Source organism: Cololabis saira, chromosome 20 (genome assembly GCF_033807715.1).
Source record: "Cololabis saira isolate AMF1-May2022 chromosome 20, fColSai1.1, whole genome shotgun sequence".
Classification (NCBI taxonomy): domain Eukaryota; kingdom Metazoa; phylum Chordata; class Actinopteri; order Beloniformes; family Belonidae; genus Cololabis; species Cololabis saira.
This window is the reverse complement of record NC_084606.1, coordinates 1,837,847-1,863,323: the sequence shown is the minus strand read 5'-3', so window position 1 is coordinate 1,863,323 and position 25,477 is coordinate 1,837,847. Positions and strand designations below refer to the sequence as shown.

Sequence of the window (25,477 nt, the reverse complement as noted above, 5' to 3'; positions counted from 1 at the left end):
ACTGTGCCATTAAGGCCCCACCCACATCGGGGCGCACTGACCTGTAGTGGAAAACGACTGAGACTGAGTGGAGTAGAGATGAGTAGAGACGAGTAGAGTCGAGTAGAGACGAGTAGAGTCCAGGCGAGCGGAGACGAGCTGTGTTGGTATTAGTGGAAAAGTGTCAAGAGTGAGGTGTGCTGCAAACCAGGCCGTGCACTTTGATGGACAGATGGGAGGTGGGACTTTGGTGTGAGGGAGATTACTGAGAGTTACGTCGACAAATCACAGTAGACCAGCTCATGCATTGGTACAAATATTGCTCTTCCTGTTACGAGTTGATCTACAGCTAAAACGAGTTTAGAAACATTATGTTAAGGTTTTCAAGTTTTGTTCTCTTACTTCAAACATTATATTTGGCACATGATCAATCCAATTCAGTATTCAGGACAACTGCAGACATGAAGATCAGAAAATGACTGGATATTTGACAATATGAGAGCAACAAATCTGCCTGAAAAAGCTTTGGACTTGATTCTACTTTTGTGACTAAAACAGAAACCTGTTAAATGTAAATGGGCCTTGTGAAGCTCATTGTGTTGCACATATTTTATGACATTTGTTATGCAAATAAAGTAGCAACTGTAGAACCACAAATCAAACACTAGATGGTGGAAAAGTTTTATGTAAAAAATTCTAAAACTAGAGTTCGGGTAGTGCAGTGTATGTAATCGTATCATCTGTATAAAATTCAACAGTTTCAACTGATTTACATGTTTTAATCCTCCCAAAATAAGATAAGATGAATCTTTATTGTCTCCCTTAGGAGAAATTTGTCTTGGACGCGAGAGGCACAGGCGACAATCACACTCCAATAAACATAGAAACATAAACCCGAAGTCTCCACCCACATGTACAATCAAACCACACTATAGTTAACACACATCAATCCCCACTCCCAGTTCCCAGAAAACCTATTACACAATACCCCTGAGTAGAAGAAAAAATTATTGCACAGAGCCCGAATGAACTTATTGCACAAATGTCCACATTATTGCACAGATGACCCACAGAAGAGAAAACCTACACATTATTGCACATTTCTTTCCTCACGTCACTCCCAATCACGCACACACACACACACACACACACACACACACACACACACACACACACACACACACACACACACACACACACACACACACACACACACACACACACACACACACACACACACACACACGAGTCCCATTGGTAGCTCCTCCCTGCTCGGCATCATAAAGTTCTGATAAGATATTTCCTGGTTGCTCTCTGTTCAAAGATCAGACAGCTCAGGGACTGGTGTCATCATTACACTGCAATTATTCACTGTTGTGAGGAGGAATTGAGAAACGAAGAAACAAGATGGATTCACTAAAGTTCTCTTGTTCCATCTGTCTGGATCTACTGAAGGATCCGGTGACGATTCCCTGTGGACACAACTACTGCATGAACTGTATTAAAACATGCTGGGATGAGGAGGATCACGGAGGAGTCCACAGCTGTCCTCTGTGCAGAGAAACCTTCATGACGAGACCCGTCCTGGGGAGAAACAGCATGTTAGCAGAGTTAGTGGAGGATCTGAAGAAGACTGGACTCCAAGCTGCTCCTGCTGATCTCTGCTATGCTGGACCTGAAGATGTGACCTGTGATTTCTGCTCTGGGAGGAAGGTGAAAGCTGTCAAGTCCTGTCTGGTCTGTTTAGTTTCTTATTGTGAGAAACATCTCCAACCTCACTATGATGTAGCTCAGCTGAAGAAACACCAGCTGGTGGATCCCTCCAAGAACCTGCAGGAAAACATCTGCTCTCTCCACGATGAGGTGATGAAGATCTTCTGTCGTACTGATCAGCAGAGTATCTGTTATCTGTGTACGATGGATGAACATAAAGGTCATGAAACAGTCTCAGCTGCAGCAGAAAGATGTGAGAAGCAGAAGGAGCTGGAGGAGAGTCGACAACAAATCCAGCAGAGAATCCAGGACCGAGAGAAAGACGTGGAGCTGCTTCAGCAGGAGGTGATTTTGATTTGATTTGATTTATTTATTTATTCAGCATAGTATAAAAAACAGAAAAAGTAACATACAAATGTAAAAAAGAGATTGGTAATGTGCTCGGCTGAGGCAAAAAGCCCAAAGGGCTTAAATACGAGGCTTCTACCTGTAAAATCCAGCAAAATATTGTACAAAGATATAAAACATGCAGAATACATGATTGCAGTCTAAAAACAAAGACAAAGCAAATAAACAGCAGCATGAATAGAATACATGGTATCTAAAGAAAAAATAACAAATCTAAAAATATCATTAGGTAATCTGATCAATTAAATGTGTCCTGAGCTTATGTTTAAAATGATTGAATGAAGTAGATAGATTTAGATATGTTTTTACAGACATGGTTGATGCGGTTTTTCCAGATTAAACTGTCATGGATAATTACACAAAGGAAGGTTGTTGATGTAACCTGAGTGAGCGGGTCGTCTCCTATGGACAGGCCGCTGTTAGATTTACAATAGATTTTATTTTTTGATGTAAATATAACAAAATTTGATTTTTTTATATTCAGTGATAGTTTGTTAAGTTTAAACCATTTTGAAATGTTTTCTAAATCATGGTTACTCTTTCCCATTAGAGATGAAAAATCATTATGTGAAATAAATAAGTTTGTATAATCGGCATAAAGTACAGGAAACAAGGAGGACGAGGCCAAATCATTTATATAAATCTAAAATAACAGGGGCCCGAGTATAGACCCCTGGGGGACCCCGCATTTTCTGATTCTCTGATGATTTACCATCAATGATAGCAAATCGCTGATGGTTATGAATATAATTGAAAAGCCACACATGAGTGATTCAAGCAAATCCATAGTGTAATAATTTTTGAAGAAGAATATCAAAATGAAAGGTGTCAAAAGATTTGGATAAATCAAGAAAGATTCCCAAAGCGTATTCATTATTATTGATGGTAGTGGGAATTTTATCAACCAATTGAAGTATAGCCATTTCTGTAGAATGATTTTTCCTAAATCCATATTGGTGTTTATACAGGTGAAATACATTAATGTCTCTGCTGATAAAGCCGTGGAGGACAGTGAGGAGAGCTTCAACGAGGTGATCCGTCTCCTCCAGAAAAGCAGCTCTGATGTGAAGCAGCAGGTCAGATCCCAGCAGGAACAGGAAGTGAGTCGAGTCAAAGATCTTCAGGAGAAACTGCAGCAGGAGATCACTGACCTGAAGAGGAGAGACGCTGAGCTGGAGCAGCTCTCAGACACCGAGGACCACAACCAGTTCCTCCACAACTACCCCTCACCGTCACCCCTCAGTGGCTCCACACTCTCATCCAGCATCCAGATTCGTCCTCTCAGGTACTTTGAGGACGTGACAGCAGCTGTGTCAGAGACCAGAGAGAAACTACAGGACCTTCTGAGAGAGACGTGGACAAACATCTCACTGTCAGTGGCCGAAGTGGATGTTTTACTGTCAGGACCAGAACCAAAGACCAGAGATGGATTCTTGAAATATTATAAAAAAATCACTCTGGATCGAAACACAGCAAACTCATATCTGTTACTGTCTGATGGGAACAGAAAAGTGACAGCAATGAAAGAAAAACAGTCATATTCTGATCATCCAGACAGATTCACATATTGGTTACAGGTCCTGAGTAATGAGGGTCTGACTGGACGGTGTTACTGGGAGGTGGAGTGGAGAGGAGGAAGAGTCTATGTTGCAGTCGTATACAAGAACATCAGCAGAAAAGGAAACTCAAATGATTGTGGATTTGGTTACAACAACAAAAGCTGGTCTTTGCGTTGTGACACCAACACTTACACATTTTGGCACAACGGTGTCAACACTCCTGTCTCAGGTCCTCGTTCCTCCAGAGTTGGAGTTTACCTGGACCACGGAGCTGGTCTTCTGTCCTTCTACAGCGTCTCTGAGACCATGACCCTCCTCCACAGAGTCCAGACCTCCTTCACCCAGCCGCTCTACGCTGGACTTTTACTTCGTGGTTCAGTTGAGCTTGTTAATGTTAAGTAATTTAACCATCAGTGTATCAACTGTGTAACAAGAAAACGGTTGGAACAAAAACTAAACTGAAAATGAAGTTTGTGGTTTTAAATGAACAAGTGCGTAAATAATGAAAATAAAAGTAACAAAAACATGACCTTGTACGAGAGAGAAATGTGTTTTTAACTGGTGATTGAAATAATATATCGGTGATTACAAAGCTGTAATTTCTTATTTCTTAGATTGAATCACTGTAATCTATTACTATCATGGAACAATGATACTTATGTTAAACATTTAGACATTGTGGGTTCTGAGTGGGTTTGATTGATCATTATCAGTGAATTAAATGTAAATATAAACTGGAATCAGTTAAATGATTAATTAATTCCTTTTAGTTGTATATCTTTTAGTTTTTTAAGGGTTTTTCCAACATCTCAGATTTGTATATCTGTTGTTTTTTTTCTTTACATCTATGAAAAAAAAAGTTTCTGTTATTAAGACATGAAATGTTGAAATAAAATAAACATTTTGAAAAAGTTGTGTGATATCAGAATGGACTTTTTCCTCATTAGCTTGTCATCCAGGTGTCGACAGCTCCGTCCATGAACCGTTTCTTGTATCAGGGAGTTGCAGGGAAACAGTGAGAAACATCTAAAACAGGGGTGTCCAAAGTGGGTCCTTGAGGGCTGCTGTTCTCCACGTTCTAGATGTTTCCCTGTTTCTACACACCTGATTCTAATTCATGGTCGTCATCAGCTCGACTTCAAGGTCTGCATAACTCTGTTAAGGACACAGCCATGTCTGTCAGGGTGCGTTAAAGCAGGGAAACATCTAAAACCTGCAGGACACCGGCCCTTAAAGACTCAAGTTTGACACCTGCTGTGCCACAAAGGGGGTGCTGGTTCAGTTATTAGAGAGTTATTAATATGTTTATTACGATAATTATTAATAATTAATCATAAATAATAATAAAACTTCCGGAAGATATGGCGAACTCCATCACGTTTCACCGCGTCCATCGCTAAGCAGGAAGAAGATTGGAAGCCCAGAGACCTAGACCCGTTGTTGCCAAGTTTGAACACTATAAGCAGAAGGAGCAGGTGAGAAGCCGAGGGCCACAGCTACGCGGATTGCCGTTCTCCGTGAATGACCAGTTCCCCCGGGAGATCCTGGACCGTCGCCGAGTCCTCTTCCCGGTCCGGAGGAAGCTAATGGCTGAGGGAGCGAGGGCCGTTATCACCGTGGACAAACTGTACGTGAACGGACAACTGTACCGCGATCCCAACATCACTCCCTGGCTTTGCTAAAAAGGATGAGTACAAATGTACTTTCTTCTTCTCTCTTTCTTTCTCACTAAATGGTGATTAGATTAGATATAGCTACATAAACACTTGGTGATTAGATTAGATATAGCTACATAAAACATTTTCGGTACATATTAATAATTCTTGCTCTGCTAGTCTCGGTATGTCATAGGCTCACACTTGCGATTGCCCCTTTCTTTCTTTTTTTTCTTTTCTCTATTTTTTTATGATTAGAATTATTTCCCTCCCCCCCACCTCACTCCCTTTCCCCATTCTTTTTCTTTTTTCCCTCTATGTCCCACCCTACTGCACTTTCTGTTTTTGTTTGGTAAACTGGTACAAATACACATATCACACATTTAGAATAACATGGCACACATACAACAGTTTCTCATGCAACATTACCATTTACATATAATGTTACTTTCAATGATTGGATTATGGATAAATTAAAGTTCCTGACTTGGAATGTAAATGGAGCCGGGAACAGGGCGAAGAGACTGAAACTTCTTAATCAGATAAAAACCCTGCAGGCAGACATTGTCCTACTACAAGATACATTGGCCACGGCACATTTTCCGCATGTTTTCTCAGCCTGTTACAACTCCAGACAAAGAGGGGTAGCAATTCTCATTAATAAAAGAGTACATTTCACTGTAAAGGACACACACATTGACTCAGAGGGTAGATATTTAATATTAGTCTTGCAAATTCAAAGCTTGAATTTATGCATCTCTAATGTATATGGTCCAAATGTTGATGACTCCTTGTTTTTTCACTCTTTTTTCACCTCACTTTCTGCTCACCTAGACAACACAGTCATCATCGGAGGAGACCTCAACATGGTTCTGGACCCTGGAGTGGACAGGCTCAGTAATGCAAGCGGACAGCAAGTATTTGTAAACAATATATGAATGATCTGTGTCTTTGCTATACATGGCGTTCTCTTCACCCCACTCTAAGGGACTACACTTTTTTCTCAGCTGTGCATCACTCACATTCTAGGAAGAGGAATTGGAGAAAGACCATCAAACGAGTTTTCCATGTAAACACATTCACTGTTCTCATTGTAAAACAGCCGTTTCTCTGAACCTCTCTCCGTCAGGAAAAAGGATTTGTTCTGGCACCAACACCGGCTCTGCTGCAGCACAAAACCCCTGCACACATCTGCACACATCTGCACACATCTGCACACATCTGCACACAGTCGTGACGCTGACACCAAGAAGATGTCCAATCCTCCGGTGCGCTCAACCAGTAGCAAGTTTCCACATTGCGATGGCCACTCTTTTCTTCAAGCCCACATATTCCCATAATCTCAGGTCTTGATGCTCCGTAGCTGGATGCCGTTTGTGGCACAAGATGCTGAATATTTCTTCAGACTTCCAGAAGTTCTACTCTCACTGTGCATCCGTGAAACTGGGAACAATAACGCCTGAGAGGCTCGATTGAACGCTCAGACCGGCAGTTGTCAAATAAAAAGACGTCACCGGCATTTGAGGCCACCGTGCCATTAAGGCCCCACCCACATCGGGGCGCACTGACCTGTAGTGGAAAACGACTGAGACTGAGTGGAGTAGAGATGAGTAGAGACGAGTAGAGTCGAGTAGAGACGAGTAGAGTCCAGGCGAGCGGAGACGAGCTGTGTTGGTATTAGTGGAAAAGTGTCAAGAGTGAGGTGTGCTGCAAACCAGGCCGTGCACTTTGATGGACAGATGGGAGGTGGAAATTTGGTGTGAGGGAGATTACTGAGAGTTACGTCGACAAATCACAGTAGACCAGCTCATGCATTGGTACAAATATTGCTCTTCCTGTTACGAGTTGATCTACAGCTAAAACGAGTTTAGAAACATTATGTTAAGGTTTTCAAGTTTTGTTCTCTTACTTCAAACATTATATTTGGCACATGATCAATCCAATTCAGTATTCAGGACAACTGCAGACAATGAAGATCAGAAAATGACTGGATATTTGACAATATGAGAGCAACAAATCTGCCTGAAAAAGCTTCGGACTTGATTCTACTTTTGTGACTAAAACAGAAACCTGTTAAATGTAAATGGGCCTTGTAAAGCTCATTGTGTTGCACATATTTTATGACATTTGTTATGCAAATAAAGTAGCAACTGTAGAACCACAAATCAAACACTAGATGGTGGAAAAGTTTTATGTAAAAAATTATAAAACTAGAGTTCGGGTAGTGCAGTGTATGTAATCGTATCATCTGTATAAAATTCAACAGTTTCAACTGATTTACATGTTTTAATCCTCCCAAAATAAGATAAGATGAATCTTTATTGTCTCCCTTAGGAGAAATTTGTCTTGGACGCGAGAGGCACAGGTGACAATCACACTCCAATAAAGATATAAACATAACCCTGAAGTCTCCACCCACATATACAATCAAACCACACTATAGTTAACACACATCAATCCCCACTCCCAGTTCCCAGAAAACCTATTACACAATACCCCTGAGTAGAAGAAAAAATTATTGCACAGAGCCCGAATGAACTTATTGTACAAATGTCCACATTATTGCACAGATGACCTACAGAAGAGAAAACCTACACATTATTGCACAGATGACCTACAGAAGAATAAACCTAACCTAACCCTACACATTATTGCACATTTCTTTCCTCACGTCACTCCCAATCACGCACGCACACACACACACACACACACACACACACACACACACACACACACACACACACACACACACACACACACACACACACACACGAGTCCCATTGGTAGCTCCTCCCTGCTCGACATCATAAAGTTCATATCTGATAAGATATTTCCTGGTTGCTCTCTGTTCAAAGATCAGACAGCTCAGGGACTCGTGTCATCATTACACTGCAATTATTCACTGTTGTGAGGAGGAATTGAGAAACGAAGAAACAAGATGGATTCACTAAAGTTCTCTTGTTCCATCTGTCTGGATCTACTGAAGGATCCGGTGACGATTCCCTGTGGACACAACTACTGCATGAACTGTATTAAAACATGCTGGGATGAGGAGGATCACAGAGGAGTCCACAGCTGTCCTCTGTGCAGAGAAACCTTCATGACGAGACCCGTCCTGGGGAGAAACAGCATGTTAGCAGAGTTAGTGGAGGATCTGAAGAAGACTGGACTCCAAGCTGCTCCTGCTGATCTCTGCTATGCTGGACCTGAAGATGTGACCTGTGATTTCTGCTCTGGGAGGAAGGTGAAAGCTGTCAAGTCCTGTCTGGTCTGTTTAGTTTCTTATTGTGAGAAACATCTCCAACCTCACTATGATGTAGCTCAGCTGAAGAAACACCAGCTGGTGGATCCCTCCAAGAACCTGCAGGAGAACATCTGCTCTCTCCACGATGAGGTGATGAAGATCTTCTGTCGTACTGATCAGCAGAGTATCTGTTATCTGTGTACGATGGATGAACATAAAGGTCATGAAACAGTCTCAGCTGCAGCAGAAAGATGTGAGAAGCAGAAGGAGCTGGAGGAGAGTCGACAACAAATCCAGCAGAGAATCCAGGACCGAGAGAAAGACGTGGAGCTGCTTCAGCAGGAGGTGATTTTGATTTGATTTCATTTGATTTATTTATTCAGCTGTTGTGCAACTCGGGTAGCTTGGCTGAACAGTTACCGAAGGCTTATTAATAATTTTATTAATAATTATTAATAATTAATAAAGTCGACTATTTATCAAATTGAATGACCAATATGATAAATCAAATCCTCGGGGCACTACTCCGGGGGCCTTAAATCCGGAGAAATTGGATAACTAAACAGCAGAAAATCAGTCTCAATATGATTTGAATTATCCTGCAGAACAGCAAATCTTACTATATCTTACAGAATAACAATGAAGGCGTGATGTCCGAACACTAGGCTCTGCTTAAACAAATCAATTTGTGACCAAATCTGGCATGAAATAACAACAACCACTCATTAAAAAAAATCAATCAGGATTTATTCACATACGGGTATCAAAAGATGGTAAATAAATACCCAATAAATCCCGATGGCGAACTACCTTATTACAAAACCATTACCTAACTAGAAAAAAAACAATCAATAAAAGGAAATGGAAGTTAAATGCATGGAATAATAATAAAAAAAAAAGAAATCAAGCAATAATAACGAAGACACAGAACATCTACAGTTCAAACGGGGCTCCTGTGGTCTTTTAAAGATGGCGGAATCCTCTTTAAGCCACGTGCAAATCTAGACCGGATGTTACTCCCAGTGTTTTAAACCGTGATAAACTGGCGAAACGGCGCCACCAAATGAACAAATAACCGTAATATGCACACAGTAATTTCATTAAACATAAATTCAGGTCTACACCAGTGACTGATCGCCCAGACCGCAGCTCACGCGTCCTCGGATGTCCGGATCTGAAGCTGCAGGCTCCTCGCCTGCGGGTGCGGTTCTGAAGGAGTTTCCTGGCGGGGGTCCCCAATCTCTGCGGCCGCTCGGTCTCTCTCCTCTCCTAACTTCACAGAAAAAGTGAACAGTGGCCGGAGAAACCTCACACCGGCTCGCTCTTGTCCTGACCACGTCCTCAGCACACCGCCTCGCTGCGCACGGGGGGCCGGTTCCTCCCTTCGGAACGTCGGCTCGTCCCGTATTGGGTCGCCGGGCTGCGCGAGGGCCTCGCGGTCCAAAGGCTGGAGCTCCTGGCGGGTTCGGCTCCCGGAGCGTCGTCCTGAATGGACGACAGGGCTCGGAGGAAAAAGAAAGGAGTTAAGACAGGGAGAGAGAGTTCAAAGCGCAGCGCTCTGAGATCGGACCTTGGGACCGGACCTTGTGCCCGGTCAGTGCGGGCCTGGACGGCTCATGGAAACCCCCCTCCCCCACAGCTCTTAAAAGCTGCTGGACAGCAATGCGCGTCCCGGATCCTTGGCTGAAGAAAAGAGAAGAGAACAAGTTTTGTATCTCCGCGCGCTGCGATGACGTCATCAGTGCCTCGCTCGGGGTTGGGTGCGCGTCGCTCTCAGGCGCCGCCCCATCCCGCAAGGCATGCTGGGATTGTAGTTCATGGCACAGTCGCCATTTTATGAGGCACATTAAAGCCAGTTTCAGGCCGGGGGGGGTTGACCAGGGTTTCAACGTTTGAATACGGTATACATTCACAAAATGTTCATAAACCTTTATAACAGTCCACATGATCACTGGGGTGGTCCAACACAGCACTGTATAAAAAACAGAACAAGTAACATACAAATGTAAAAAAGAGATTGGTAATGTGCTCGGCTGAGGCAAAAAGCCCAAGGGGCTTAAATTAGTTTAGTTTAGTTTATTGTTTTGCACAGTTTTTAAAAATATACAGGAAATATCAATGATAAACACTATACGGTGCAGGAAGAGGCAAAAAACCCAATGGGCTTATTTGAAGCCTCCACCGAAGATATTAAAATTTCATGTCAAGATTAACATACAAAAAACAGAAAGTATAACTACACAAAAGTGATGGCAAACTAATAATGCAATATATAAAGAATAAAGACAAAAAATAAGTGTGTGTGAGTGTGCATGGGATATTGTTTTTACAACTTATATTGTATTGATTCCTGAGCAAATAAGACTGTACATGTCACTATGAGTGAAACACAGAAAAAAACAAAAAGAACATGGATACATAAACAACAATACATTGGGAAAACAGTTACAAAACAGCAGTCAAGTGGTCCTTTAAACGTCTTTTGTAAAATTTCAGAGAGGACGAGCTTTTTGCCAGGTGGGAAAAATCATTCCACAATTTAGTGCCCCTAAATCTCAACGAAAATTGACGTCTGCAAGTGAGAAATTTAGGAGGATGAAGATCTGAGGATTGTCGAGTTGAATAAGAATGAATCTCTGAAATTAATTTAAAGTAAGTCTTGAACTGTCCAGGAATATTGCCTTCACTTGAATTTAGCTTATAAATAAAAACGCATATCTGAAAAATATTGATGTCATAAATAGTAAGAATCTTGAGTTTTTGAAATAAAGGAGTAGATGAAGCGTGTGACTCTGATCGAGTTGCAATCCTAACAGAACGTTTCTGTAGGACCAGAATTTTGTGAAGATTTGTAGGAAAAGTATTTGCCCAAACTATATTACAATAAGAAAGATAAGTATAAATTAAACTATAATAAAGTGTAAGGAGACAACTCGTCGCGACAAGATGACTAACACGCCTTATAATGCCAATGGATTTATTGATTTTTTTGGTGACCCAATCAATTTGTTCTCTCCAACTCAAACTCTCATCAACAATAATACCCAGGAATCTTGTAGTTGACACCTGAGGCATACTAACAGACTCAATATTAATTTTGCATGAATCCTTAGGGTATGATTTTTTGCCACCAAAAAGTTATGAAATTTGATTTCTTTATATTCAAGGATAGTTTATTTAATCTGAACCACATAGCATAGGCAGTTAAACCAGCATTGGCATCCTTAATTAGTGAGTTGAAGTTTGAATGAGAGAGCACTAGGGTTGTGTCATCTGCAAACATTATTGGACAAAGGAAATTTGAAACATTAGGCAAATCATTAATATAAATAAGAAATAATAATGGTCCAAGAATGGACCCCTGCGGGACTCCACAAAGTAATCTGGCCTTATTGGAATAGCAACCATTAACACAAACAAATTGCTTTCTATTTGAGACATAATTTTTTAACCATTTGTATGCAGTATCGTGAAAACCGTACTTATGTAACTTATCCATTAAAATTTGATGGTTAACAGTATCAAACGCTTTTGAAAGGTCGATAAAGATACTACAGGTAAATTCATTTTTCTCAAGTGCAGAGGTAACTTTGTCAATAAGGTGAAGCAGAGCCATATAAGTAGAATGATTTTTCCGAAAACCATACTGATGTTTGTAGAGAACTGAATTAGAATCTAGATGAAAAAGAATCCGTTTATAAATAATTTTTTCTAATATTTTTGAAAAACATGGCAAAATAGAAATGGGTCTATAATTATTGAAACAACATGGGTCATCAGCTTTAAACAGAGGAATAACTTTTGCAATTTTTAAATCCTCTGGCACAATGCCTGTTTTCAAAGACAAGGAAAAGATATGAACAAGTGGCTGCAGTATTGTCTGTTTCACCTGTTTGACAAGGAATGCAGGTATATTGTCATGACCGGCTGAAGATGTTTTCAGTTCATCAATTATGTCACTTATTTCTTGAATATTTGGGAGCTTGAATGACGAAATAATAGGAAAATCTTTAGAAATAAAATCCAGTGGATTACCATGACAAGTAGAAATTTTATTTGACAATTCATAACCAATATTAACAAAAAAATCATTAAATCTTTGAGCTATATCAAATGGATTGTTGAAAGAATTTTCCCCATCCAAGAAAACTGAAGGGAGCTCTGGGGTAGTCCTTTCTCTTTGCAACAACTGATTTATTACTTTCCACGTGGTTTTAATATCTTTTGAACAACTATTGAATTTTTCACTGAAATATTTCTTTTTTGCAAGCCTAATGGAGTGAGTATATTTATTCCTATAGGATTTATAAACACCATGGGTAAGAGGAGTAGGATTTGAGACATATTTTCTGTACATTTTATTTTTTTTTCTCAACAGCTTCAGTAAATCAACTGAAAACCAAGGCTTGTTAAAGGCTTGACTGGATTTCTTAGTAGAACTGCCAATTGGAAAACACTGATTAAAACTAAAGCTAATAATGTTCATAAAACTTTGATATGCAATTTCAACATTATTTTGCTCATAAAGATCATCCCATGAGATACTAGCAAGCATGTCTTTAAATTTAGAAATATTAGACTTGCTCATAATCCTTTTGTACATTGTTTTCTTGGCATGTTTAACTCTATTAACATTAATTAAAGAGTACTGGAAAATGGGGAAATGATCTGACAAATCTGAATACAAAACCCCTGATTTCATTCCTCTACTCAAAGAGTTAGTTAAGATGTTATCAATTAAAGTTGCAGAATTTTCTTTAACTCGTGTAGATCTATGAATAAGAGGGAAAAAGTAATTAGAATAAAGAATATTCAAAAAATCCCCAGTGAGGGTATCTAAATTATTTTTAAAAAGGTTTATATTGAAATCTCCTAAAATGAAACAGAGTTTATCCTCTTTGCTTATAAGGTCAAGAGAACTGGACAGACTTTCATTAAAATCTTTGATAACAGAGTCAGGTGGGCGGTAAATAACACCAACAATAAAATTTTTTCCACCAGAGAGACAAGAGAGCTCCAAAAAGACCGATTCCACCTCAGCCCTATCTGATTTCAGAGAGAGATCATTCCTAATTTTAAATTCATAGTCACCATGAATAAACAGAGATACTCCACCTCCAGATCTATTCTCTCTTATGTAATGAGCTGAATTGTAATTAGGTAATTTAAAGGTATCTCTAGAGTTCTCTGTAAGCCATGTTTCTGATAAAGCAATAACAGAAAAATCATGTTTGAGTAACGATAAATAATGAATAAAATTGTCATAGTTCCTAGAAAGACTTCTAATATTCAAATGAAAAGTAGAGAATATATTTGGAGGCATAGAAGCACATAAATCATTAAACTGGGTTTCGTTATAAAAACTACAAAAGTTAGAGGTATCATATCCCGAAAAAAAATTTAGATCAGGGTCAAAATCATAACTGTAGAAGTCAAATATTGAAGGATCAAAGGGCTTAAAGATCTGCCCTTCAAAATCATATTTGTTGTTGTACGAGGCCTCTACCTGTAAAATACAGAAAAAGATTGTACAAAGATTTAAAACATGCAGAATACATGATTGCAGTCTAAAAACAAAGACAAGGCTAATAAACAGCAGCATTAATAGAATACATGGTATCTAAAGAAAAAATAACAAATCTAAAAATATCATTAGGTAATCTGATCAATTAAATGTGTCCTGAGCTTATGTTTAAAATGATTGAATGAAGTAGATAGATTTAGATATGTTTTTACAGACATGGTTGATGTGGTTTTTCCAGATTAAACTGTCATGGATAATTACACAAAGGAAGGTTGTTGATGTAACCTGAGTGAGCGGGTCGTCTCCTATGGACAGGCCGCTGTTAGATTTACAATAGATTTTATTTTTTGATGTAAATATAACAAAATTAGATTTTTTTATATTCAGTGATAGTTTGTTAAGTTTAAACCATTTTGAAATGTTTTCTAAATCATGGTTACTCTTTCCCATTAGAGATGAAAAATCATTATGTGAAATAAATAAGTTTGTATAATCGGCATAAAGTACAGGAAACAAGGAGGACGAGGCCAAATCATTTATATAAATCTAAAATAACAGGGGCCCGAGTATAGACCCCTGGGGGACCCCGCATTTTCTGATTCTCTGATGATTTACCATCAATGATAGCAAATCGCTGATGGTTATGAATATAATTGAAAAGCCACACATGAGTGATTCAAGCAAATCCATAGTGTAATAATTTTTGAAGAAGAATATCAAAATGAAAGGTGTCAAAAGATTTGGATAAATCAAGAAAGATTCCCAAAGCGTATTCATTATTATTGATGGCAGTGGGAATTTTATCAACCAATTGAAGTATAGCCATTTCTGTAGAATGATTTTTCCTAAATCCATATTGGTGTTTATACAGGTGAAATACATTAATGTCTCTGCTGATAAAGCCGTGGAGGACAGTGAGGAGAGCTTCAACGAGGTGATCCGTCTCCTCCAGAAAAGCAGCTCTGATGTGAAGCAGCAGGTCAGATCCCAGCAGGAACAGGAAGTGAGTCGAGTCAAAGATCTTCAGGAGAAACTGCAGCAGGAGATCACTGACCTGAAGAGGAGAGACGCTGAGCTGGAGCAGCTCTCAGACACCGAGGACCACAACCAGTTCCTCCACAACTACCCCTCACCGTCACCCCTCAGTGGCTCCACACTCTCATCCAGCATCCAGATTCGTCCTCTCAGGTACTTTGAGGACGTGACAGCAGCTGTGTCAGAGACCAGAGAGAAACTACAGGACCTTCTGAGAGAGACGTGGACAAACATCTCACTGTCAGTGGCTGAAGTGGATGTTTTACTGTCAGGACCAGAACCAAAGACCAGAGATGGATTCTTGAAATATTATAAAAAAATCACTCTGGATCGAAACACAGCAAACTCATATCTATTACTGTCTGATGGGAACAGAAAAGTGACAGCAATGAAAGAAAAACAGTCATATTCTGATCATCCAGACAGATTCACATATTGGTTACAGGTCCTGAGTAATGAGGGTCTGACTGGACGGTGTTACTGGGAGGTGGAGTGGAGAGGAGGAAGAGTCTATGTTGCAGTCGTATACAAGAACATCAGCAGAAAAGGAAACTCAAATGATTGTGGATTTGGTTACAACAACAAAAGCTGGTCTTTGCGTTGTGACACCAACACTTACACATTTTGGCACAACGGTGTCAACACTCCTGTCTCAGGTCCTCGTTCCTCCAGAGTTGGAGTTTACCTGGACCACGGAGCTGGTCTTCTGTCCTTCTACAGCGTCTCTGAGACCATGACCCTCCTCCACAGAGTCCAGACCTCCTTCACCCAGCCGCTCTACGCTGGACTTTTACTTCGTGGTTCAGTTGAGCTTGTTAATGTTAAGTAATTTAACCATCAGTGTATCAACTGTGTAACAAGAAAACGGTTGGAACAAAAACTAAACTGAAAATGAAGTTTGTGGTTTTAAATGAACAAGTGCGTAAATAATGAAAATAAAAGTAACAAAAACATGACCTTGTACGAGAGAGAAATGTGTTTTTAACTGGTGATTGAAATAATATATCGGTGATTACAAAGCTGTAATTTCTTATTTCTTAGATTGAATCACTGTAATCTATTACTATCATGGAACAATGATACTTATGTTAAACATTTAGACATTGTGGGTTCTGAGTGGGTTTGATTGATCATTATCAGTGAATTAAATGTAAATATAAACTGGAATCAGTTAAATGATTAATTAATTCCTTTTAGTTGTATATCTTTTAGTTTTTTAAGGGTTTTTCCAACATCTCAGATTTGTATATCTGTTGTTTTTTTTCTTTACATCTATGAAAAAAAAAGTTTCTGTTATTAAGACATGAAATGTTGAAATAAAATAAACATTTTGAAAAAGTTGTGTGATATCAGAATGGACTTTTTCCTCATTAGCTTGTCATCCAGGTGTCGACAGCTCCGTCCATGAACCGTTTCTTGTATCAGGGAGTTGCAGGGAAACAGTGAGAAACATCTAAAACAGGGGTGTCCAAAGTGGGTCCTTGAGGGCTGCTGTTCTCCACGTTCTAGATGTTTCCCTGTTTCTACACACCTGATTCTAATTCATGGTCGTCATCAGCTCGACTTCAAGGTCTACATAACTCTGTTAAGGACACAGCCATGTCTGTCAGGGTGCGTTAAAGCAGGGAAACATCTAAAACCTGCAGGACACCGGCCCTTAAAGACTCAAGTTTGACACCTGCTGTGCCACAAAGGGGGTGATGGTTCAGTTATTAGAGAGTTATTAATATGTTTATTACGATAATTATTAATAATTAATCATAAATAATAATAAAACTTCCGGAAGATATGGCGAACTCCATCACGTTTCACCGCGTCCATCGCTAAGCAGGAAGAAGATTGGAAGCCCAGAGACCTAGACCCATTGTTGCCAAGTTTGAACACTATACGCAGAAGGAGCAGGTGAGAAGCCGAGGGCCACAGCTACGCGGATTGCCGTTCTCCGTGAATGACCAGTTCCCCCGGGAGATCCTGGACCGTCGCCGAGTCCTCTTCCCGGTCCGGAGGAAGCTAATGGCTGAGGGAGCGAGGGCCGTTATCACCGTGGACAAACTGTACGTGAACGGACAACTGTACCGCGATCCCAACATCACTCCCTGGCTCTGCTAAAAAGGATGAGTACAAATGTACTTTCTTCTTCTCTCTTTCTTTCTCACTAAATGGTGATTAGATTAGATATAGCTACATAAACACTTGGTGATTAGATTAGATATAGCTACATAAAACATTTCCGGTACATATTAATAATTCTTGCTCTGCTAGTCTCGGTAAGTCATAGGCTCACACTTGCGATTGCCCCTTTCTTTCTTTTTTTTCTTTTCTCTATTTTTTTATGATTAGAATTATTTCCCTCCCCCCCACCTCACTCCCTTTCCCCATTCTTTTTCTTTTTTCCCTCTATGTCCCACCCTACTGCACTTTCTGTTTTTGTTTGGTAAACTGGTACAAATACACATATCACACATTTAGAATAACATGGCACACATACAACAGTTTCTCATGCAACATTACCATTTACATATAATGTTACTTTCAATGATTGGATTATGGATAAATTAAAGTTCCTGACTTGGAATGTAAATGGAGCCGGGAACAGGGCGAAGAGACTGAAACTTCTTAATCAGATAAAAACCCTTCAGGCAGACATTGTCCTACTACAAGACGCACTTAGTTAAAACTTCAGCAGATACATTGGCCACGGCACAGATTCCGCATGTTTTCTCAGCCTGTTACAACTCCAGACAAAGAGGGGTAGCAATTCTCATTAATAAAAGAGTACATTTCACTGTAAAGGACACACACATTGACTCAGAGGGTAGATATTTAATATTAGTCTTGCAAATTCAAAGCTTGAATTTATGCATCTCTAATGTATATGGTCCAAATGTTGATGACTCCTTGTTTTTTCACTCTTTTTTCACCTCACTTTCTGCTCACCTAGACAACACAGTCATCATCGGAGGAGACCTCAACATGGTTCTGGACCCTGGTGTGGACAGGCTCAGTAATGCAAGCGGACAGCAAGTATTGTTAAACAATATATGAATGATGTGTCTTTGCGATACATGGCGTTCTCTTCACCCAACTCTAAGGGACTACACTTTTTTCTCAGCTGTGCATCACTCACATTCTAGGAAGAGGAATTGGAGAAAGACCATCAAACGTGTTTTCCATGTAAACACATTCACTGTTCTCATTGTAAAACAGCCGTTTCTCTGAACCTCTCTCCGTCAGGAAAAAGGATTTGTTCTGGCACCAACACCGGCTCTGCTGCAGCACAAAACCCCTGCACACATCTGCACACATCTGCACACATCTGCACACATCTGCACACAGTCGTGACGCTGACACCAAGAAGATGTCCAATCCTCCGGTGCGCTCAACCAGTAGCAAGTTTCCACATTGCGATGGCCACTCTTTTCTTCAAGCCCACATATTCCCATAATCTCAGGTCTTGATGCTCTGTAGCTGGATGCCGTTTGTTGCACAAGAAGCTGAATATTTCTTCAGACTTCCAGAGGTTTTGCTCTCACTGTGCATCCGTGAAACTGGGAACAATAACGCCTGAGAGGCTCGATTGAACGCTCAGACCGGCGGTTGTCAAATAAAAAGACGTCACCGGCATTTGAGGCCACCGTGCCATTAAGGCCCCACCCACATCGGGGCGCACTGACCTGTAGTGGAAAACGACTGAGACTGAGTGGAGTAGAGATGAGTAGAGACGAGTAGAGTCCAGTAGAGACGAGTAGAGTCCAGTAGAGTCGAGTAGAGACGAGTAGAGTCCAGGCGAGCGGAGACGAGCTGTGTTGGTATTAGTGGAAAAGTGTCAAGAGAGAGGTGTGCTGCAAACCAGGCCGTGCACTTGGATGGACAGATGGGAGGTGGGACTTTGGTGTGAGGGAGATTACTGAGAGTTACGTCGACCAATCACAGTAGACCAGCTCATGCATTGGTACAAATATTGCTCTTCCTGTTACGAGTTGCTAAAACGAGTTTAGAAACATTATGTTAAGGTTTTCAAGTTTGTTCTCTTACTTCAAACATTATATTTGGCACATGATCCATCCAATTCAGTATTCAGGACAACTGCAGACAATGAAGATCAGAAAATGACTGGATATTTGACAATATGAGAGCAACAAATCTGCCTGAAAAAGCTTCGGACTTGATTCTACTTTTGTGACTAAAACAGAAACCTGTTAAATGTAAATGGGCCTTGTAAAGCTCATTGTGTTGCACATATTTTATGACATTTGTTATGCAAATAAAGTAGCAACTGTAGAACCACAAATCAAACACTAGATGGTGGAAAAGTTTTATGTAAAAAATTCTAAAACTAGAGTTTGGGTAGTGCAGTGTATGTAATCGTATCATCTGTATAAAATTCAACAGTTTCAACTGATTTACATGTTTTAATCCTCCCTAAATAAGATAAGATGAATCTTTATTGTCTCCCTTAGGATAAATTTGTCTTGGACACGAGAGGCACAGGTGACAATCACACTCCAATAAAGATATAAACATAACCCTGAAGTCTCCACCCACATGTGCAATCAAACCACACTATAGTTAACACACATCAATTCCCACTTCCAGTTCCCAGAAAACCTATTACACAATACCCCTGAGTAGAAGAAAAAATTATTGCACAGAGCCCGAATGAACTTATTGCACAAATGTCCACATTATTGCACAGAGGACCCACAGAAGAGAAAACCTACACATTATTGCACATTTCTTTCCTCACGTCACTCCCAATCATGCACACACACCCACCCACGCACGCACACACACACACACACACACACACACACACGCACACACACACACACACACACACACACACACACACACACACACACACACACACACACATGGAGTGAAGTCCCATTGGTAGCTCCTCCCTGCTCGGCATCATAAAGTTCATATCTGATAAGATATTTCCAGGTTGCTCTCTGTTCAAAGATCAGACAGCTCAGGGACTGGTGTCATCATTACACTGCAATTATTCACTGTTGTGAGGAGGAATTGAGAAACGAGGAAACAAGATGGATTCACTAAAGTTCTCTTGTTCCATCTGTCTGGATCTACTGAAGGATCCGGTGACGATTCCCTGTGGACACAACTACTGCATGAACTGTATTAAAACATGCTGGGATGAGGAGGATCACAGAGGAGTCCACAGCTGTCCTCTGTGCAGAGAAACCTTCATGACGAGACCCGTCCTGGTGAGAAAAAGCATGTTAGCAGAGTTAGTGGAGGATCTGAAGAAGACTGGACTCCAAGCTGCTCCTGCTGATCTCTGCTATGCTGGACCTGAAGATGTGACCTGTGATTTCTGCACTGGGAGGAAGGTGAAAGCTGTCAAGTCCTGTCTGGTCTGTCTAGTTTCTTATTGTGAGAAACATCTCCAACCTCACTATGATGTAGCTCAGCTGAAGAAACACCAGCTGGTGGATCCCTCCAAGAACCTGCAGGAGAACATCTGCTCTCTCCACGATGAGGTGATGAAGATCTTCTGTCGTACTGATCAGCAGAGTATCTGTTATCTGTGTACGATGGATGAACATAAAGGTCATGAAACAGTCTCAGCTGCAGCAGAAAGATGTGAGAAGCAGAAGGAGCTGGAGGAGAGTCGACAACAAATCCAGCAGAGAATCCAGGACCGAGAGAAAGACGTGGAGCTGCTTCAGCAGGAGGTGATTTTGATTTGATTTATTTATTTATTCAACATAGTATAAAAAACAGAACAAGTAACATACAAATGTAAAAAAGAGATTGGTAATGTGCTCGGCTGAGGCAAAAAGCCCAAGGGGCTTAAATACGAGGCCTCTACCTGTAAAATACAGCAACATATTGTACAAAGATTTAAAACATGCAGAATACATGATTACAGTCTAAAAACAAAGACAAAGCAAATAAACAGCAGCATGAATCGAATACATGGATCTACATGAATAAAGAAAAAATAACAAATCTAGACATATTATGTAATCTGATCAATTAAATGTGTCCTGAGCTTATGTTTAAAATGATTGAATGAAGTAGATAGATTTAGATATGTTTTTACAGACATGGTTGATGTGGTTTCTCCAGCTTAAACTTTCATGGATAATTACACCAAAGAAGGTTGTTGATGTAACCTGAGTGAGCGGGTCATCTCCTATGGACGGACTGCTGTTAGATTTACAATATATTTGATTTTTTGACGTAAATATAATCAAATTAATTTTTTTTTATATTCAGTGATAGTTTGTTAAGTTTAAACCATTTTGAAATGTTTTCTAAATCATGGTTAGCCTTTCCCATTAGAGATGAAAAATCATTTCATTTCATTTCATTTCAAAAATTATGTGAAATAAATAAGTTTGTATCATCGGCAAAAAGTACAGGAAACAAGGACGACGAGGCTGCGGCCAAATCATTTATATAAATCTAAAATAACAGGGGCCCGAGTATAGACCCCTGGGGGACCCCGCATTTTCTGATTCTCTGATGAATTACCATCATTTATAACAAATTGCTGACGGTTATTAATATAATTGAAAAGCCACACATGAGTGATTCAAGCAAATCCATAGTGTAATAATTTTTGAAGAAGAATATCAAAATCAACTGTGTCAAAAGCTTTGGATAAATCAAGAAAGATTCCCAAAGTGTATTCATTATTATTGATTGCAGTGTGAATTTTATCAACCAATTGAAGTATAGCCATTTCTGTAGAATGATGTTTCCTAAATCCATATTGGTGTTTATACAGGTGAAAGACATCAATGTCTCTGCTGATAAAGCCGTGGAGGACAGTGAGAAGAGCTTCAACGAGGTGATCCGTCTCCTCCAGAAAAGAAGCTCTGATGTGAAGCAGCAGGTCAGATCCCAGCAGGAACACGAAGTGAGTCGAGTCAAAGATCTTCAGGAGAAACTGCGGCAGGAGATCACTGACCTGAAGAGGAGAGACACTGAGCTGGAGCAGCTCTCAGACACCGAGAACCACAACCAGTTCCTCCACAACTACCCCTCACCGTCACCCCTCAGTGGCTCCACACTCTCATCCAGCATCCAGATTCGTCCTCTCAGGTACTTTGAGGACGTGACAGCAGCTGTGTCAGAGACCAGAGAGAAACTACAGGACCTTCTGAGAGAGACGTGGACAAACATGTCACTGTCAGTGGCTGAAGTGGATGTTTTACTGTCTGAACCAGAACCAGAACCAGAACCAAAGACCAGAGATGGGTTCTTGAAATATTCAAGAAAGATCACTCTGGATCAAAACACTGCAAACAACTTTTTGGTTTTATCACACGGGGAGAGAAAAGTAACAGTTCAAAGAGGTAACAAACAGCACCCTCGGCATCCAGACAGATTCATTCATATATCTCAGGTTCTGGGCAAAAACCCACTGACAGGGTGTTGTTACTGGGAGGTGGAAAGAAGTGGGCACGTTGGAGTCGCCGTTGCTTATGAGACAATTGGCAGATCTGGAGACTTTAATGCACACGTGTTTGGATACAATGACAAGTCTTGGGTTTTACACTGCAACAATAATTTTAGTTTCAGGCATGACAACATCGCAACCTCCGTCTCGGGTCCTGCTTCATCCAGAGTTGGAGTTTACCTGGACCACGGAGCTGGTCTTCTGTCCTTCTACAGCGTCTCTGAGACCATGACCCTCCTCCACAGAGTCCAGACCTCCTTCACCCAGCCGCTCTATGCTGGATTTTTTCTTGGAGGTCCTGATGGAGACTGTGCTGAGTTCTGTTAGTTTATTTAGTAGCATTTAAATCTTTATATGAAATATAAAGACTTGCTTGAGAGAAGGCATATTTGTCTGAAGGGACCGCCATCTCTAAAACTTTTTTCATGAACAAAGTGAATCATAATTTAATTTTTCATTGGCATGAAGAAAAAAAAAACAGTTTTAGCCTGAAAACCAATCCAAGTTACAGTGCAGCTGCCTGAAGGTTTCATACATGGAGGGATTGTTCTGTGTTGTGCAACTCAGGTAGCTAAGCTGATCAGTTATCGAAGGCTATTAATGAATATTATTAATAATTATTAATAATTAATAAAGTTGACTATTTATCAAATTTTATTATCAAAATGATAATAATTCTCGTAGGGGCACCATCCCCGGGGCCTTACTCCGGGGGAAAATGATAACTAAACAGCAGAAAATCAGTCTCATATGATTTGAATTATCCTGCATAACAGCAAATCTTAAAATCACGTACAGAACAACAATTGAAGGCGTGGGATCCGAACACTGGTTCTGCTATAAACAAATCAATTTGTGACCAAATCTTGTATGAAATAACAACAACCACTCATTAAAAATCAATCAGGATTTATTTACATACAGGTGTCAAAAGATGATAAACGCAACACCCCAAATAAACCTGATGGCAGAACTTATTATAAAACAATTAACTAACTAGAAAAACAACAATCAATAAAAATGAAATGACAGTTAAATGCATGGAATGGAAAAAGAAATCAAAGCAATAATAAAAATGATATCACGAACATGTACGGTTTAAAACATGGCTGCGGTGTTTAAAGAAGCCGGGGTATCTGTGGTATTTTAAAGATGGCGGAACTGTAACCACGCCACGTGCAATTAGAACGGGTGGTGATCCCGGTGTTTAAACCGTGATCAACTGGCGAAACGGCGCTTTAAAACATGAATGACTAGCAGAAAGTAGTGACTACAAATTAATGACAACAGTCATGATAATGATGCTGATGTAATCTCAGCTCTGAACACAGATTTAGCTCTGTAACACTCCCAGTTAAACTTATACACCCAGGTCTCAAAACCGATCAGGGGTTGCTGCCGGGTCTTTGGTCGGAGTCCGATCCAAGAGTTCTCCCGCTCCTCCTCCTGACTCTGGAATCACGAGAGGACGGGGGTACAGCTGAAGCAGCCGGCGCTCCCCCCCCGGTCCGGAGGCTATCACGTCGTCTCGGGTGCGCGCGGGGCCGGTCCGCTTCTGGGACGTGCGGGTTACCGTCGGGCTGGTGAGCGCGTGGCCCCGGATGGGGCGGCGGGATGCATCGCGGTCTGATCTGGGCAGGCTGACCGGAGAATCCTTCCAAGAGAAACTCAGACGGAGAGAGAAGTTAGGAAAGAGGAAACGGGGTCTCACCCTAGATCGGTGGCCGAGCCTCGAAGCGGCTTCCCCCCCCTTTCCAGCTCACAGGGACCGGGGACACGTGAAGCAGGAGTCGGAGCTCCGGATGAAAAGTTGAGACTGAGTTAATGGGAGCGGCTCCTCGGACCGCGGCTTCAACGGGCTGCAGGTCCAACGGAGCGGCCCGATGGGGGCCTTACACCTCCCCCCAGCCGGGGGGAGAAAGGAAGATGGGACCTTGGCCCGGAGCCAAACGTCCTGCTGTTCAGGAAGAGAGGTTGATCGGAAGAGAGAGAAAGGGAGCAGCGGCAGGGTTTTGATCCTACGCGCGCTGCGGTGACATCATCGGTGCCTCGTTTGTGATTGGATGCGCGCCGCTTCTAGGCGCCGCCCCATCCCGCAAGGCATGCTGGGATTGTAGTTCATGGCACGGCGGCCATTTTAGGAGGCACATTAAAGCCGGTTTCAGGCTTGGGGGGTTGACCAGGGTTTCAAAGTTTTCTTCTGTTCAAAGGGGCAGCACCCCCCCCTCCGAGGCCTGGTTTACTGGGTTTTGCTGTCCTGCTTTGATCTGCCATGCAGCGGGGGTCGTAAACGGACTATCTCGAGCCCGGCCGAGATAACCAGAAGTTAGCAGCAGGGGGTCATAAAACTGACTTCAGGAAGAAGGGCCGAGTCTGGCCTTACTGGACTTCATAATCACAAAATGTTCATACATTTTATAAGTTCAGAGTTCACATGGGCATATGGGCGACCCCAACATCTGTATATCTTGTTTTGGTCTTTTCTCACAATTATGACGGTCTTGAGTTATAAATATTTGATGATTTTTATGTCACACTTGATGGAGATGGGGATATGTTTAGATTTGATTGTGAACTGTTCGGAAGACAAATATTTACTATTTTCTGAAAAGTTTCTGAAGAATGATTTTATGCATCTCTGTTTTAAGTTTGGTCCTTTATTCAGAGCTTGTTGAGCATGAACTGTTCTCTTAGCTGTCGTAAATTACTCATTTCACCTGGATTGGTGTTTAATTGGGATTAAAAAAACATGGCAAAGAAAAGAAGCTGTTAGAAATATGTCACAGCTCAATAAAATCATGTTGGCAATACTAAGTACCTCCTTACTGTTTCCAGAGACTCTTAAGGTCAGCTACAGGCGGCTGCTGCGAATCATTACGTTTTGATGAAATCATCAGCGGGTGTTTAACTTTAAGCTTCCTTTTA

General features: G+C 40.9%; 4 protein-coding genes across 4 annotated transcripts in view; 3 read left to right on the top strand and 1 right to left on the bottom strand.

Moving 5' to 3' along the window:
* Nucleotides 1-25,477, bottom strand: part of LOC133420907 (secretory phospholipase A2 receptor-like) — a 261,469-nt gene that overhangs the window by 218,894 nt on the left and 17,098 nt on the right. The window lies entirely within an intron of this gene.
* On the top strand, nucleotides 1,372-4,145 carry LOC133420036 (tripartite motif-containing protein 16-like). The gene is made up of 2 exons (XM_061709590.1): nucleotides 1,372-2,037; nucleotides 3,069-4,145. The coding sequence occupies exons 1-2, from the start codon at nucleotides 1,387-1,389 to the stop codon at nucleotides 4,059-4,061; spliced, it is 1,644 nt and encodes a 547-aa protein (XP_061565574.1). The 5' UTR covers nucleotides 1,372-1,386; the 3' UTR covers nucleotides 4,062-4,145.
* Nucleotides 8,238-16,072, top strand: LOC133420809 (tripartite motif-containing protein 16-like). Its single transcript, XM_061710643.1, has 2 exons — nucleotides 8,238-8,903; nucleotides 14,954-16,072. Exons 1-2 carry the CDS (start codon nucleotides 8,253-8,255, stop codon nucleotides 15,944-15,946), a joined length of 1,644 nt encoding a protein of 547 aa, XP_061566627.1. The 5' UTR covers nucleotides 8,238-8,252; the 3' UTR covers nucleotides 15,947-16,072.
* LOC133420808 (tripartite motif-containing protein 16-like) lies at nucleotides 20,151-23,015 on the top strand. Its single transcript, XM_061710642.1, has 2 exons — nucleotides 20,151-20,816; nucleotides 21,878-23,015. The coding sequence occupies exons 1-2, from the start codon at nucleotides 20,166-20,168 to the stop codon at nucleotides 22,877-22,879; spliced, it is 1,653 nt and encodes a 550-aa protein (XP_061566626.1). The 5' UTR covers nucleotides 20,151-20,165; the 3' UTR covers nucleotides 22,880-23,015.

Excerpts from the sequence above, each read along its gene's own strand:
- LOC133420036 (XM_061709590.1), top strand. The coding sequence starts at position 1,387 with ATGGATTCACTAAAGTTCTCTTGTTCCATCTGTCTGGATCTACTGAAG. Across the intron at positions 2,038-3,068 it reads TGGAGCTGCTTCAGCAGGAG|GTGAAATACATTAATGTCTC; the intron begins GTGATTTTGATT and ends GTGTTTATACAG.
- LOC133420808 (XM_061710642.1), top strand. The coding sequence starts at position 20,166 with ATGGATTCACTAAAGTTCTCTTGTTCCATCTGTCTGGATCTACTGAAG. Across the intron at positions 20,817-21,877 it reads TGGAGCTGCTTCAGCAGGAG|GTGAAAGACATCAATGTCTC; the intron begins GTGATTTTGATT and ends GTGTTTATACAG.
- LOC133420809 (XM_061710643.1), top strand. The coding sequence starts at position 8,253 with ATGGATTCACTAAAGTTCTCTTGTTCCATCTGTCTGGATCTACTGAAG. Across the intron at positions 8,904-14,953 it reads TGGAGCTGCTTCAGCAGGAG|GTGAAATACATTAATGTCTC; the intron begins GTGATTTTGATT and ends GTGTTTATACAG.